This window comes from Anomaloglossus baeobatrachus, chromosome 7 (assembly GCF_048569485.1).
Source record: "Anomaloglossus baeobatrachus isolate aAnoBae1 chromosome 7, aAnoBae1.hap1, whole genome shotgun sequence".
Classification (NCBI taxonomy): Eukaryota; Metazoa; Chordata; class Amphibia; order Anura; family Aromobatidae; genus Anomaloglossus; species Anomaloglossus baeobatrachus.
In genome coordinates this window covers 55,709,919-55,727,544 of record NC_134359.1, presented here as the reverse complement: position 1 = coordinate 55,727,544, position 17,626 = coordinate 55,709,919, and the positions used below count along the sequence as shown (strand labels likewise).

Sequence of the window (17,626 nt, the reverse complement as noted above, 5' to 3'; positions counted from 1 at the left end):
TTAATAATAGTAATATAGCATTAATAAATATTTTAATAAATATTTTAATGTATTATTAATAGTAATAATATTATGTATTAAATAATAATACTTTATTAATAATACTAATTATTAGTATTAATAAAGTAGCTTAATTAATTAATACATAATGTATATTATTATTATTATTATTAACAATAGTAATAAATAATTATGTAATATTATACTATTAATAATATTAATAATAATAATATATTACCATTAATAATAATAATTAACAAAAACAACTAAATTATATATTTTTAATATTTTGTTTAATGTACTTAGGTGACCTCAAGGCCTTCTCGAGTCTATATAACTATTCATGTACATTGCCTAAACCCAGATCAAAATATAACCTGCTCCAATAGTTCCTATTGCTCTACTGTTCCCTCTGTAGGACTGAGCAAGAGACAGGATTGCCAAATGTAATTTCCATCAGACATGATCAACTATTGATATCTGCTCCAGCTGTGGATACTAAATGTACAAGGATGTGATGTTTTTGCTCCATAGATTCTTCATGTACATCAGGAACCAGAAAAATGTCAAAGAAGACTTTGTAGAAGTCTCATTATCATCACAGGCAGGGTTATAATGGACAGGGAACACCTCTATACAGCAGATAACACAGGATCCTCCAAATCACAATCGGTGACGTCACCGTTCACACTCCCTTCACAATGACATCTGCACACGCTCTTTAGATGCTTTATATAAAAGATAGTGTCTGTCATTCTATTGCTGCTAATGTTAATGTGCAATTCTAGAGTATGAGTATAGAACAGCCCCAGTGGGCAGTTATAAAGTTGCAAGATTACTTTTTTTTTTCCAAAACATTAAGAACTGGTCCTTTAGGACCTATAATGCAGACGTCATTTGAGAAAAAAAAACAAAACCTTACCGGATGTTGCTTGCAACAAAACTACGAGCCCGATGGGACGGTCCTCTGTTGAAGGGCCACTCTGTCCGCATATTACACAGTCGTATGTTGGTTCAGACACTTGGTGTTCGGAAGATGCTATCTCCATGGCAACATCAGATTCGGGCGATTCTGTTAAAAAAAAAAAATATTACTTACAATGAAAGAATTACTGGACAGCTTTATAAGACGCACAGAAAATATGAAAAAATAAAAAGGCTACAAAAAGAAATAAAAATCCGTGGCCCTGCGATCACTCAAAGAAATGCTCGGATAAGTTCACCCCGACTGTCGGAACAGAAAATATTTATAAAAAAAATATATCATATGATGGAAACAAATGTCGTACAATTGAGCAGCAGAATGGAGAACCTTTATACCGGTTACAAGGTAGCAGCAGGTTGGACGCACAAACACTGTTCAATTCATTCCCTACGAGGCCGACAAGCGCCACACTCGGCTATTTGCACCAGGCCCGTAGAGAATGAATGGAGCAGCAGTCCAGTGTCCACATTGCAGCTCTCCATTTTGGAACAGGAATAAAGGTTCCTCGTGCCAATTTTAAAGAGTACGTCTTTGCGATGACACCGTTCATATTGGAGCCGCTAATGAAAACCATAAGGTCACTTTGTATCCAAACCATTATGTTGGGGAAAGGCTTTTCTAACCAGACATCTTACGTAACCGCTGTTTACGATAGAGACATAGGTACGACGATAAGATAAAAGGATAGATAGAAAGACAAGAAAAGAAAACACCTGCAGAGATGGTTTATCTAACATGAGAAATAAGGATCAGGCATGTTGATATTAGATATGCCCAATCCAAGAACCGCAGCTCAGCTCAAAACTTCAGGAACCTGCATGGTCTTCTCACACCGTGGTACAATGGTGATGTAACTTGTTACCCATTATTTGTCCCGAGCACTGACCGAATGCGTCTCCCTAGTGTCTCATGCACATGCCTGACCATCACAGATGTACCACCAGTTCCACAATGGGTGGCAAATCTACCACCATACACACAAGAAGCAACAGTTGCATTTGACTCATCCAAGAAAACTGATCCTTGAGTGTGCAGGTATGCCGACTTCATACGTCCAAGGGTGACCACCTGTGTATGGACACTAAGGCTGTGTGCGCACATTGCGTTTTTACATGTGTTTACGCAGCGTCTTAAACTGCAGCGTAAACACATGAGTTCTCAGCAAAGTCTATGAGAATTTAGTAAATTCCATGCGCACATTGCGTTTTAAAATGGAGCGTTTTGCATGCCAACCACACATGACCTGGCTAGTTACCTGCCAGCGTTGAGAAACATGTGATGGTGTCTCTGCGGCTTCCTTGTTTTGCATATTTCCCAGGGGGCATTGCTCTAGAATCACTGCATTGAGAAAACACGTGATGGTGCTCCGCGGTGCTGAATGTTGATCTCCCTAAGGTCAACCATCCTTACCTATATAGTCTTCTACTAGGCATTGCTCCCACTAGCCAGTTTCCTACTCCACACTGATGAGGGGCAAATACCCCGAAACAGCTGTCTGCGGATGGATACCATGTTTTGGCATAGGTGGTCTCCTTGACTGGAGACTGCCCTTCCCGTGGTTGTTCCTTCCCAGTGAAAGACCTGGCTAGTTTCCTGCCAGCATTGAGAAACATGTGATGGTGTCTTCGCGGCTTCCTTGTTTTCCAAACGCACATGCAGTAACAAAACGCTGCAGAATATTTGCCACGGCAGAATGCAATGTGCGCACATAGCCTTATATCAGGACACACCACAATTCTCCGAGTCCTAACTAAAATGTTCAGGTCAGAAAACACAGTCTTACTGGAAATCTTTAATGGTTGTTCCCCAGTTGTTAAAGGGAACCAATCACCAGGATTTTCGCATACAACCTGCAGCCAGTGCTATACTGGCACTATCAGGCTGATTCTATACATACCTGTAGTGGTCGGATCGGATGTTTAGGTTTGGAAATCCAAGAAAGTGAAGTTTCTAAAATGAGCAGCTTCTTGAGTGACAGTTGCACTGGAGCAGATAATATATTCATAGTTATCCCCTCCCCCTGTTAGAATTAGCATAAGCATTATATAAACGACTCACTTTGTCTAGCAGGACCTGTGGTGAGGTCATACCCATGTGACCAGAAGGGGCGGAGCCTCAGCCACCAAAGCTGGATACCAGGTCACATGGGTATGACCTCACCACAGGTCCTGCTAGGCAAAGTGAGTCGTTTGTATAATACTAATGCTAATTCTAACAGGGGGAGGGGATAACTATGAATATATGATCTGCTCCATTGCATCTGTCACTCAAGAAGCTGCTCATTTTACAAACTTCACTTTCTTGTATTTCAAAACCTAAACATCCGAGCTGCCCACTACAGGTATGTACAGAGTCAGCCTGATAGTGCCAGTAGCACTGGCTTTAGGTTATATACGAAAATCCTGGTGATTGGTTCCCTTTAATGGATTACTTTAAAAAAAAAAAAATCGATAAAATTTGCAGGTAATGCATTTGGATTTTGATGCAAATTTGCCAACATAACTGCAAAGGACTGTGTGAACATAAGTGAAAAGTTATTATCTGAAAAATCCGATAAGGACTGCCCGGTCAATGCTCAACGAGCAAAACGCTGAATTTGTTGGGCAAAATTATTTTTAAGTTTGTTTACAAATAAGAGAGGGTATTAATGACTGCTCTGTGTGCATTGATGTGCCTTCCACGTACCCATTAACCCCTTGAACAGCTGGCGATTTTTCGTTTTTAGTTTTTTCCTTTTTTTCGTCAAAAAACCATAACTTTTTATTTTTCCGTCAGTACAGCCATATGAGGGCTTGTTTTTTGAGGGACGAGTTGTACTTTTGAATGACTCGATTCATTCTACCTCATATTGTACTGGAAAAAGGGGGAAAAATTCCAAGTGCGGTGAAATTGCAAATAAAATGTGCAATTACACAATGTATTTTTGGGGTTTTATTTACCATGTTTATTATATATGATTCCCCAGGTTGGTAGGAGTTAATAGACACTAAACATATATGGTTTTACTTTTATCTAAGTTTTATAAAAAAAAAAAAAAAAATATGAAATTTGTCAAAAAAAAAAATTGCACTTTTGTCTCCATGTTCCGAGACCCGTAGCGTTCTCATTTTTCAGGATCTGGAGCTCAGTGATTTTTCACGTCTTGAGCTGACATTTTTAATTATACAATTTTGGGTAGATGTGATGTTTTGATCGCCTGTTTTTGCATTTTAATGCAATGTTACTAAAGCTCCAGAATCAAGGACTAGGGGAAACTATATGCAACTGGGTAAGGAATTGGCTAAAAGATAGTAAACAAAGAGTAGTCATAAATGGAACATTCTCTAAATGGGCTATAGTCAGCAGTGGGGTGCCGCAGGGATCTGTGCTAGGACCAATTCTTTTTAATCTCTTTATTAATGACCTTGTGGATGGGATTGGTAGTAAAGTGTCAGTCTTTGCTGATGACACCAAACTATGTAGGATATTAAAAACTGACCTTGATAGTACAATATTACAAAAAGATCTGGATAAGATGTCAGAATGGTTGTCTTAGCCTAACTTTTGGTATACATGATGTTAACCGGGACGAGAATGTTGATGATCCTGATCCTCTAATATACCCTTGGTCATTGTACTTTCTAAGGAGAACTAAGACATCTATTCATCACAAGTGGTGAACATTCAAATACGTGATTTTTTGGGGTTATTTTTTTTTCCACTTGGGGGGAGGGAGAGATGGGGATTTTGGGGTTATGTTGACCCAGATTTTGTCTGATTTATGTATTGTATAAAATCTTTAATAAAAACATTTTGGTTTAAAAAAAAAAAATAGATGTCAGAATGGGCAGATACTTGGCAAATGAGATTTAATGTTGATAAATGTAAAGTAATGCACCTAGGACGGAGTAATCCTATAACTGCGTATACATTAAATGGAAGTAAACTCGGGACTACAGAACAGGAGAAGGACTTGGGTATTCTCATTACAAATAAGCTGAGCAGCAGCACTCAATGTCAGGCAGCAGCTGCTAAAGCAAACAAGATTTTAGGGTGCATAAAAAGAGATTAGATCCCGTGATCCCAACGTATTGGTACCCCTCTATAAGTCACTTGTAAGGCCACATCTAGAATATGGGATCCAGTTTTGGGCTCCACATTTTAAAAAGGACATTCAGAAGTTAGAATCAGTTCAAAGGCGGGTAACTAGACTACTACAAGGAATGGAGGCCGCCCAAATGATGACAGGTTGGGAAAGTTAGATATGTTTAGCTTAGAAAAAAGACGTCTCAGAGGAGATCTCATTTATATGTATAAATACATGTGTGGTCAATATAAAGGACTGGCACATGACTTATTCCTTCCAAAGACAATACTAAGGACCAGGGGACACTCACTGCGAGTGGAAGAAAAGCGATTCCAACAGCTAAATAGGAAAGGGTTCTTTACAGTTAGAGCAGTCAGACTGTGGAATGCCGACCACAAGAGGTAGTAATGGCAAATACTATAACAGCTTTTAAAAAAGGGCTGGATGATTTCCTCAGTACACACAACATTGTTGGTTATAAATTACTTGGTGACAAAATGTATAATTGGTGGAGGAAGGATGAACTAGATGGACCTAGGTCTTTTTTCAACCTAAGTAACTATGTAACTATATTACAGAGACCAAAACAACAATTCTGGCACTTGATTTATTTTCTCATTACGCCCTTTATCAATCAGATTAACTGATTTTATATTTTAATAGAATGGGTATTTCTAAATGCAAAGATACCAAATATCTATTTTTTTATTGTTTTATTTTCAATGGGGCAAAAAGGGGGTGATTTGAATTTTGGGGGTTTCATATTTTTAAAAACTTATTTTCTTATTTTAATTAGTCCCTTTAGGGGGCATGAAGCAAATACTGTCTGATTGCTTCTGCTGTTTAGAGCGGTGCTTCAGCATGGGTCTGATCAGCAGAAATGCTGATCACCTATGCATGTCAGTGCTCTGCCAGCATTCACAGGAAGCACATGACGACAACCCATTGGCACCCCGTGGTAGCGTCACAAGGCCGCAGATGTTGGCGGGGAATGGTGCGATCCCCACCGGAGCGCCTCAGATCACGCAGTCAGCGCAATCTAACTAGCAGCCACCTGCGTCTGTTAGCTGCACATGTCGGCAGATCAGATCAGCAGACATGCATGTGGAACAATGCGGGCTCGTCGCATGAGCCCGCATTAAAGGGACAGGCACTACTAATGACGTACAGGAATGTCATTGGTCATAGAGGGGTAAATTGATCGACTTACACATCGGCAACTGGCGGTCATGTAATGGCTGCAGTCGGCCGGTCTAAATGGGCTCTTAAACGCTCTATGGATTTCAATGTTTTGTTTTTTTAATTTATAATTATTATTTAAAATAATTTATTATTATTTAAAATATATTTTTTTTGCTTTATAAAAGGGTAGTGCCACATTTACCAATTCCCCGGCTCCTTCAGTAGCGACGTCTGCTAATAACATCCAATAGACCATTTATTTCTGATCTATACGAAGCTGGCGGCTGACAACAGGCCACCTATGTCCACTCCGCACCACGCATTATTGACCCTCAGCGGTTATAACGTGAAGCGCGTGGTTACACTGTCACAATGAAGGGGGGAGAAAAAAAAAAAAAAGATTCTGTGATTGTAACAAGTGAGAGAGAAATAATGTGTTGTCAGGCCGGGGTGACTGCTCTGTGACGCAGATTCCTGTGAACTACATTATCTCCGATAACAACTCTAACCCTCCATAGAAAAGATCAGAGCTTCTCCGCGTTTCCATGAATCTTGGGTTACTTCCAGCCTCATTCAGCAATATCTCATGTGGCCAGCAATTTTTCACCCACTTCTACTTATAATATAAATATAACTTTCCAGCTTGGCAGAGATTCCTCGGAAAACCAATGAATACAGAACAGCAAGCGGAAGAAATCACACCGGGGCCGGCAATAAACAATGCAGGAGCCCAGACGTCGTCTATGTGAAGGATCTGCATAGCCTGGAAAAAGGGCGAATGGAAGCTTTTTATTTTATTTTTAGCATTTTTTTTTCACACTTATCTTTCCTAAGCAAAAAAAAAAAAAATTCCATGGGTCGTTTTCAAGAACCTATGGTTAAGAAAAACAAAAAGAGCATTGCTCCACTTATTACTGCATCTTCATAGATGGATATTATCAGATAGTGCTTGTCGCTAGCAGCATTTTTCCAATTGAGGCTATGTTCACACAGGGCTTTTTTGGTAATTTTTTTTTCCTGACCAAAACCTGATCCTTTGAGCCATCTGCGTTTTTAATGCATTTTTGCTGCAGATTTGGTGCGGATTTGCTGCTTTTTTTTTTTCTCTACAACTGGGTTATATCAATGAAAAAACACAGCAAATCTGCAGCAAAGAATTGACATGTTTATTCTTTAAAAACCTAACCAAAAACGCAGGTATTTGACAAAGCAGGAAAAAAACCTGGTGTGTGTGTGTGTGTGTGTGTGTGTGTGTGTGTGTGTGTGTGTGTGTGTGTGTGCGCGCGTGCGTATGAGATTTCAGAAATGTCAGACTTTGCTGGGACTGTAAAAAGCAGTGTTTCATTAGCATGGATTTGCATAAAACCAAAGCAAATCTATAGCTAAAAAATGCAGCAAAAACTTAGCAAAAAAACCCTGTGTGAACAGAGCCTTACTGTTTGTAGAAATTTGCACTTTTCTTTTGTCTACAGCTCGTTACCTAGGAGACCAACCACCAATGCCATTTAGAGTGTAAGCACAGTGCGCAAACTGGCCAAGATTAGGAGATAACAGCGCACTTTGGTCATTCTGGTCAAAGCAGTGTGTACAAAGCTCAATAGAAGGTAAAAAAGTCAAGCTTTTGCTGCGCTCTGCATTTTCTGCTGTCTAGCAGCGGTAGTCGGTCTCCATGGAAACGTGTTGTATAATTAAATGTATCCTAGTACTGGTGAGATTTTTAAGAAGCCGTAAATTGCTAAATAATTAAGGGTTTTCCCCACAAAGTTAATATTAAATAATAGAATAAATAGATAATAATAATAATAATAATAATAATAATAATAATAGATAATAGAATAAATAGAATAATAATAGATTCTACAACTGGATGTGTTTAAATAATATGTTCCTGTGCTGAGATAAACATACGGTATATACAGTACAGACCAAAAGTTTGGACACACCTTCTCATTCAAAGAGTTTTCTTTATTTTCAGGACTCTGAAAATTGTAGATTTCCATTGAAGGCATCAAAACTATGAATTAACACATGTGGAATGAAATGCTTAACAAAAAAGTGTGAAACAACTGAAAATATGTCTTATATTTTAGGTTCTTCAAAGTAGCCACCTTTTGCTTTGATTACTGCTTTGCACACTCTTGGCATTCTCTTGATGAGCTTCAAGAGGTAGTCACCGGAAATGGTTTTCCAACAGTCTTGAAGGAGTTCCCAGAGATGCTTAGCACTTGTTGGCCCTTTTGCCTTCACTCTGTGGTTCGGCTCACCCCAAGCCATCTCGATTGGGTTCAGGTCTGGTGACTGGAGACCAGGTCATCTGGCGTAGCACCCTATCACTCTCCTTCTTAGTCAGATAGCCCTTACACAGCCTGGAGGTCTGTTTGGGGTCATTGTCCTGTTGAAAAATAAATGATGGTCCAACTAAACGCAAACGGGATGGAATAGCATGCCGCTGCAAGATTCTGTGGTAGCCATGCTGGTTCTGTATGCCTTCAATTTTGAATAAATCCCCAACAGTGTCACCAGCAAAGCACCCCCACACCATCACACCTCCTCCTCCATGCTTCACGGTGGGAACCAGCCATGTAGAGTCCATCCGTTCACCTTTTCTACAAAGACACGGTGGTTGGATCCAAAGATCTCAAATTTGGATTCATCAGACCAAAGCACAGATTTCCACTGGTCTAATGTCCATTCCTTGTGTTCTTTAGCCCAAACAAGTCTCTTCTGCTTGTTGCCTGTCCTTAGCAGTGGTTTCCTAGCAGCTATTTTACCATGAAGGCCTGCTGCACAAAGTCTGATCCTAACAGTTGTTCTAGAGAGAAGGTGTGTCCAAACTTTTGGTCTGTACTGTATGTGTCCCTGCTGTGTACTGTGTAACGGCAGTGTCTGACCGTACAGGGACATGGTCTGATCATATCACATCTCCTGGGTCGGGGAGGACACAAAAGAGTATACAGACATTACAGCATGGGATCACAGCTGATTCTTTCTGTGAGGTAAAATCATTTCCCTGACTATTTTTTTAAAAAAAAAATGTTTACCTCAAAGAAAGAATCCTTTGTGATCCCGTGCTGTAAGGTCTGCATACTCTTTTGCGTCCTTTCCTGCTCAAGAGCTGTGGTATTATCTGACAGGGTTTCCCAACTCCAGTCCTCAAGGCCCACCAACAGTGCATGTTTTCAGGATTTCCTTAGCATTGCACTGCTGTTGGAACCAGCACCTGGGCAGGTAATTACATTAACACCTGTGCAATAACTAAGGAAATCCCAAAAACCTGCACTGTTGGTGTGCCTTGAGGACTGGAGTTGGGAAACCCTGTATTATCAGACCATGTCCCTATACAGTCAGACACGGCCATTACACAGTTGTTGTTTTAATGTGCCTGGATTTTGTTGGGTTTTTTTTGTTTTGTTTTTTTTTTTCCAACCAGAAAACCACTAAGTTTAGCAAATGTCCATCGATTTATTTATTTCTTTTGCACACAGAGACTATAGTAAGATTAAAAGCAAAATATGTTCCAATCAAAAGCCTTACAATACAATTTACAATAAGCTGGTGTGAGGCAAATCCCGGGATATGAAGATGAATTATGACTCCAGTCATAATCCCTCATCACTCCCTGGCAGTGCCCCCTCCCTTCTTGTTCTCAGTGTTCCACTTACACCTCCATGGCCATGTCCTGTGATATGGAAATTAGGTGGCTTGGGGACAATGGACACAGGATGACTCCCTGCCGTGACCCTGTAGTGGGGGCTGCTAGCTAGTTAGCAAGGCTATGGAAATAGCCAGACAGAACGACTCCAGTAAAAAATGGTTCATATCTCGCAAGCCATATTTCCGATAAATATGGCAACCATAAAAATGGTGTCTCCGCATGCGGACGATGCTGGCACACCCTTTTTATGGGAGCAGGACATTGGGAAATGCCCCAGGCGTGATATCAGCCAATGGGGAACTGGCAGACAGGTCATGAGTCCCCTCGTTCTGTAGCTAAATTCATAACTGTCACAATGAGAGCATTGGCGTCCGCCTACGACGCTCCCAGGCAAAGTTATGGCCCATATTCCATGTTGTGGATTGTCCATAACTCAAGCCAGGGGTGGAGCAGTGCTCTCTCTGAGGTCACTAAGGTAGGAGGGGACCTGGATTTGCCCAGGTTGATAACCCTACTTCGGCCATTTTCCAGTGTTCTTTTCGCTGGGGGCACGTGTAGGAAACATCTGTGGGAAGGATCCTAGAAACCTGGTCTACAGCGCCCCCCTGTGGCCAGACGCACAAGGTAACTGATTGAATTGCATACCTGTTGTAAACCATGCTTTGTCTGTAACTGTACTCTGACATATGTATATTCTGTAGATTCCCTATTGTATATATTGTAGTTTCTAGTGTGCTTTAGGCTGATTAAATTATATAATTAATCTTGGGCTGTTCTGTTATCTCGATCTTGAATCCCACGTCTGTGTGTTCGGCTAATAGTTACCGTGAAGCGGTTGGTGGCAGCGAGTTGTGCCAAGGATTATTGTGGGGAGGCCAGTGAGATTCGGGGAGATTTTATATATTCCGCCCGCGGAGGTCGGGGGAATATATACCCTACTCTCACCGGGGACCCTTCAATAATCGGCATAAGTAGTATAGCGGCCTCCTTGCTTATTGTCGGGCAATTCCATAATTGGCCTGACTATAAGAGGGGCGCTAGAGAGCGCGTCACGTGCTCTGTCTGTCGGTCGGGAGGTATAAAGGAGGGGTGACCCCCACTTGTTACCCCCCGATTGTGACGTACTGGTAGCCAGCGCGGGGGATTTCTGAGTGACCCCCCCGGTGGTTTGTGACATATTGGTGGCATAGCGGTGGGATCGAGATAATAGTGTGTGTGAGTGTGAGACCCATACTCCCAGACACTAAAGACTGCCTGCAGCAGCTGTGGCTGCTGGGGTCTTCAGACTAGCTCAACACTAGAGTGTCAGAGTGCAGATACTGTAAGGTGTGTGGAGGCATCAGGTGTCAGTTCTGTGTCAGTGACCAAAAGTCTGCAAGAATGGCTGATGGCACCAGGAGCAGAGCTATGCAACTGGCCAATGCTAAGGCAGGAGCCGAAGAGAGGGAGGACGGTGCTGTGGACAGCAATGAGGAGGTTGCCCACGAGTCCTCCAGGAGCTCGACGCCAGAAAACCGTTCTGCCGAGGACATTGCGCAACCTGGCACTGCTGGACAAGATGAGGAGGAGCTCACCCAAGGTTCCTCAACGAGCCAGATGCCAGCCCTCCGCTCGGAAAGGGACAGTGAATCGCCTAGCTCTGCAGCGTGCCGCAGATCACCACGTGCCATTCCACCGAGCCTGGGAGGCTCGGATAGCCTTCTTCAAATGGCTATGGCCCTTCTCCAGGCTGGAGACCAGAAGGGCTACAAGGAACTCCTGGCAGAGCGCAGGGCAGAGCGGCAGGCAGCGCGTGACGCTGAGGCTGCGGAGCGGCACGCAGAGCGTGAGGCTGCGGAGCGAGAGCGGCAGGCAGCGCGTGAAGAGCGAGAGCGACAGGCAGACCGTGACTACCAGCTGCATCTAGCCAAGCTCCAGCCCTCATCAGCCACACGTGACCTTCAAGACACCAAACTTCCAAAGGTCCGTGTTGAGGACTTCCCAGTGCTGGAGAAGGATGGAGACTTGGACTCTTTCTTGACTGCTTTTGAACGGACTTGCTTGCAGCACCATCTGGACAAGGACCAGTGGGCCAAATACCTGACCCCCCGTTTAAGGGGTAAGGCCCTGGAAATCCTTGGGGACTTGCCTGCTGAGGCAGATCAGGGCTACGACACCATCAAGCGGGCCCTGATCCAACAGTTCAACCTCACTCCGGAGTCCTACCGCAAGAAGTTCCGGACCCTGCAGAAGGGACCAAAGGACTCCTGGGCTGACCACCGGCGGGCACTTGCCCGAGCTGCCGACCACTGGACCCAACTCCTGCAACTTTCCACCGGACCGGAGATCCTGGACTTGTTCATCACGGAGCAACTCTTGTGGAACTGCCCTGAGGATCTCCGCCAGTTCATCCGAGACCAGAAGCCAAAGGGGTCCACGGCTACAGCTGCCCTGGCCGATGACTACACCAACAATCGGGCTCCTGAAGCCAGGAGAGCAGCCACCAGCAGCACCTGGAGAGGGGGTAAGATGAATTCTGCGACTGCCCCACCTGCCCCTAGACTGCAGGGGGTGTCCCCCTCAACTCCCCTCTCCAGGCCCGTGGCAGAACCAAGACGGTGCCACCAGTGCAACCTACCTGGACACTTCAAGGCCATGTGCCCTCAGCGTCCCAAGGCCCCGGCTCCGTCCCCGTCCCAAGGGCCGCCCAAGGTGTATTGTGTGGGTGGGGGTGGTGGTAGGTCCCTGGACAGCTTCCAACCTGTCACCGTCGGCCGGTCTGTGACCATAGGACTGCGAGACAGCGCCTCGGAGGCGACTCTGGTGCGGCCTGAGATGGTGTCCCCCCAAGACTTGATCCCTGGAAAAACCCTCGCTGTCTCCGGGATTGGAGGCATTGACCCGGCGCTGCCTGTTGCTGACATTTATGTGGACTGGGGCGCAGGGCGAGGGGTGAGGGAGGTGGGGGTAACTGATCGGATCCCCGCAAACGTGCTACTTGGGACAGATTTGGGGCAGATAACCTCCCAGTTTGGGCCCCAACCAAGGGCTGAACCTTCAGCCAGTACTGACATGCCTCCGGACAATGTTAATGTGTTATCTATGAATGATGTAAGGGAGGAGGGAGTGAACTCTGATATTTCTGCTTGCATAGACACCATAGACACACACACAGCTGCAGCTGTGACAGGGGAGGGGGTCAGAGAAAGGTGTGACAATGCCTCTACAAGTAACCAGCCTGTGAGCTGGGATCTGTTGCCCTCTGCAGGGATAAGCAGAGAGCAGGGTGCTGCAGGGGGAGGACCAGTGTGTGGGGTGGGGGCTACCACAGCAAATGTGGGGTCCCCAGAGATTTCACAGCGGGGTTCTGTTGCTGCAGGAGGGGAACAGGCAGGTGAGATTGGGGCCGGTCCAGGAGCGGAAGTGCTCCCAGGTAAGATCTCGGTGCATGGTTCCCCCACAACCGGGGTGTCAGGAAGCCAGGTAGGTCTGCCTGAACCGGCGACTTGGTCAGGAACGGAGGAGGAGCAGGCACGACCCACGGTCGCAGCGGCTGTGGCCGCTGTCACCCGCAGTGGGAGTGCTGGAAGCCAAGGGGCCTCCCGGAGGTCCGATAGCTCTTCCCCTTCTGACCAAGTGGCAGCCGAGTCAGGTGGAGGCCAGGACACAGGTCCCGGGGTACTGACTGAAGATGTGACAGTCTCGTCGATTCTGGCCACATCTAGTCAGGGGTTTCAGGCAGCGTTAGAAGCTGACGACAGCCTGAAAGCTCTTAAGGAGCAGGCGGCACAGCCTCCCTCGGACTCGGACCCGGAGCGAGTGGTCTGGGACCAAGGACGGCTGTACCGGGCCACGGTCCAGCAGGGTTCACCGGAGGCGTGGCCCAGGGACCGACAGTTGGTGGTACCCTATCCGTTCCGGACGGAGTTGTTGCGGATCGCACATGAGATTCCGATGGCCGGACACCTAGGGATCGCTAAGACCAAGGCCAGGTTAAACCAGCATTTCTACTGGCCAAAAATGGGGGCCGATGTGGCTGCCTACTGCCGTTCGTGTGAAACCTGTCAGAGAGTGGGGAAGGCGGGGCCACACCCCAAAGCCCCACTGGTATCTCTGCCAATCATCGATGAGCCTTTCAGGAGGGTGGCTGTGGATCTGGTCGGCCCGCTGGCCATCCCCAGCAGCTCCGGGAAACGCTTCATACTGACGGTAGTGGACTATGCCACCCGGTACCCAGAAGCAGTGGCCTTGTCGTCCATTCGGGCTGACAAGGTGGCCACCGCATTGCTGGAGATTTTCTCCCGAGTGGGTTTTCCCCAGGAAATGCTCACTGACCGGGGGACCCAATTCATGTCCCAGCTGATGGAGGCCCTCTGTAAGCAAGTCCAGGTGCGACATCTGGTGGCCAGCCCGTACCATCCACAGACTAATGGCCTGTGCGAGCGGTTTAATGGCACCTTAAAGCAGATGCTTAAGATGTTGGTCGACTCCCATGGGCGTGACTGGGAGCGGTATCTCCCACACCTGTTATTTGCTTACCGGGAGGTTCCACAGGCCTCAACAGGATTCTCACCGTTTGAGCTCCTGTACGGGCGACGTGTGCGGGGCCCCCTGGCTCTGGTGAAAGAGGCTTGGGAAGGGGATTTGGCCACCCCTGGAGTGTCGGTTATCGAGTATGTCATGCGCTTCCGGGACAAAATGCAGGCCTTGACGCAACTGGTACACGACAATATGGCTCAAGCCCAGGCCGATCAGAAGCGTTGGTACGACCAGAACGCTTGTGAGAGGACCTACCAAGTGGGTCAAAAGGTGTGGGTACTGGTCCCCGTACCACAGGACAAGCTTCAGGCAGCCTGGGAAGGCCCATACCTCGTGTACCAGCAGCTCAACCCTGTGACGTACCTGGTCACCCTGGACCCTGCCCGTGGAAGGCGGAAGCCCTTCCATGTGAACATGATGAAGGCACATCATGAGCGGGAGGCATGTGCGCTCCCCGTGTGCAACCTGCCCGAGGAGGGAGAAGCGGAAACCCTCTTGGATATGCTAGCCCAGGTTAGGGCAGGCGGATCCATTGAGGATGTGGAGGTTGGCCACCAGCTCTTGGAAGACCAACGGTCCCAGCTGTGGGCCACCCTCCTCCCCTTCCGGGGGTTGTTTACCAACCAGCCCGGAAGGACTGACTTGGCTGTCCATCACGTGGACACTGGGGATCATCCCCCGATCCGGCGTTCAGCATATCGGGTCTCCCTGGAGGTGCAGCAACACATGCGCCAGGAGATTGACGAGATGCTGAAGCTGGGGGTGATCCAGGCATCCAACAGCGCTTGGGCCTCGCCTGTAGTCCTCGTCCCTAAGAAGGACCGAACCACTCGGTTCTGCGTGGACTACAGGGGGCTCAATGCGGTCACGGTCGCCGATGCGTACCCAATGCCACGCATCGATGACCTGCTCGATCAGTTGGCCGGGGCTCAGTACCTGACCATCATGGATCTGAGCCGGGGATATTGGCAGATCCCCCTGACTCGCAAGGCCAGGGAACGCTCTGCCTTTATTACCCCATTTGGACTGTACGAGTCCACGGTGATGCCATTCGGGATGAGGAATGCCCCTGCCACTTTCCAGCGGATGGTCAACACCCTGCTCAAGGGACTTGAAGGGTACGCGGCCGCGTACCTGGATGACATTGCCGTCTTCAGTCCCACCTGGGAAGATCACCTAGAGCATCTAGCACAGGTGCTCAGGCGGATCCACCGGGCAGGTTTGACCATCAAGCCGGGAAAGTGTCAGCTGGCCATGAGCGAGGTCCAGTACCTCGGTCACCGGGTAGGTGGGAGAACACTGAAGCCCGAGCCTGAGAAAGTGGAAGCCATCGCATCCTGGCCCACCCCCAGGACCAAGAAGCAGGTGATGTCCTTCTTGGGGACCGCTGGGTACTATAGGAGGTTTGTTCCATGCTATAGTAGCCTGGCAAAGCCCTTGACGGACCTCACCAAGAAGAAGCTGCCCTCTGCAGTCGATTGGACAATGGACTGCGAGACAGCCTTCCGGGCCCTAAAGGACGCCCTGTCCAGCCCGCCCGTGCTACAGGCAGCCGACTTCACGCGGCCGTTTGTAGTACAGACCGACGCCAGTGACTTCGGCCTCGGTGCGGTGCTCAGCCAGGTGGACTCTGCGAGCCAAGAGCACCCAGTCTTGTACCTGAGCAGGAAGCTGTTACCAAGGGAAGTTGCCTATTCCACGATGGAGAAGGAGTGCCTGGCCATAGTGTGGGCCCTGCAGCGTCTGCAACCCTATCTATACGGGCGCCACTTCATCGTGGAGACGGACCACAATCCCCTCAGCTGGTTGCACACCGTCTCTGGGACGAATGGGCGATGGTTGCGATGGAGCCTTGCGCTCCAGCAATACAACTTCACCATTCGCCACAAAAGGGGCCGTGACCACGGTAACGCAGACGGGCTGTCCCGACAAGGAGAGGTCGCGGACGGGCGCACGGGGGAACACCGGAGTGTGCTGCCCCCTAGCGCCCTCAAAAGGGGGGAGGTGTGAGGCAAATCCCGGGATATGAAGATGAATTATGACTCCAGTCATAATCCTTCATCACTCCCTGGCAGTGCCCCCTTTCCCTTCTTGTTCTCAGTGTTCCACTTACACCTCCATGGCCATGTCCTGTGATATGGAAATTAGGTGGCTTGGGGACAATGGACACAGGTTGACTCCCTGCCGTGACCCTGTAGTGGGGGCTGCTAGCTAGTTAGCAAGGCTATGGAAATAGCCAGACAGAACGACTCCAGTAAAAAATGGTTCATATCTCGCAAGCCATATTTCCGATAAATATGGCAACCATAAAAATGGTGTCTCCGCATGCGGACGATGCTGGCACACCCTTTTTATGGGAGCAGGACATTGGGAAATGCCCCAGGCGTGATATCAGCCAATGGGGAACTGGCAGACAGGTCATGAGTCCCCTCGTTCTGTAGCTAAATTCATAACTGTCACAATGAGAGCATTGGCGTCCGCCTACGACGCTCCCAGGCAAAGTTATGGCCCATATTCCATGTTGTGGATTGTCCATAACTCAAGCCAGGGGTGGAGCAGTGCTCTCTCTGAGGTCACTAAGGTAGGAGGGGACCTGGATTTGCCCAGGTTGATAACCCTACTTCGGCCATTTTCCAGTGTTCTTTTCGCTGGGGGCACGTGTAGGAAACATCTGTGGGAAGGATCCTAGAAACCTGGTCTACAGCGCCCCCCTGTGGCCAGACGCACAAGGTAACTGATTGAATTGCATACCTGTTGTAAACCATGCTTTGTCTGTAACTGTACTCTGACATATGTATATTCTGTAGATTCCCTATTGTATATATTGTAGTTTCTAGTGTGCTTTAGGCTGATTAAATTATATAATTAATCTTGGGCTGTTCTGTTATCTCGATCTTGAATCCCACGTCTGTGTGTTCGGCTAATAGTTACCGTGAAGCGGTTGGTGGCAGCGAGTTGTGCCAAGGATTATTGTGGGGAGGCCAGTGAGATTCGGGGAGATTTTATATATTCCGCCCGCGGAGGTCGGGGGAATATATACCCTACTCTCACCGGGGACCCTTCAATAATCGGCATAAGTAGTATAGCGGCCTCCTTGCTTATTGTCGGGCAATTCCATAATTGGCCTGACTATAAGAGGGGCGCTAGAGAGCGCGTCACGTGCTCTGTCTGTCGGTCGGGAGGTATAAAGGAGGGGTGACCCCCACTTGTTACCCCCCGA

General features: G+C 47.1%; 1 protein-coding gene across 1 annotated transcript in view; it reads right to left on the bottom strand.

Annotated features, from left to right (window-relative positions):
* The window catches only part of UBR3 (ubiquitin protein ligase E3 component n-recognin 3), a gene marked incomplete at its 5' end in the record, with an annotated part of 224,320 nt that overhangs the window by 95,731 nt on the left and 110,963 nt on the right, over nucleotides 1–17,626 (bottom strand). The window contains one exon of the mRNA XM_075319687.1: nucleotides 923–1,072. Coding sequence (XP_075175802.1) covers nucleotides 923–1,072 — 150 coding nt within the window. The remainder of the gene's footprint in view (nucleotides 1–922; nucleotides 1,073–17,626) is intronic.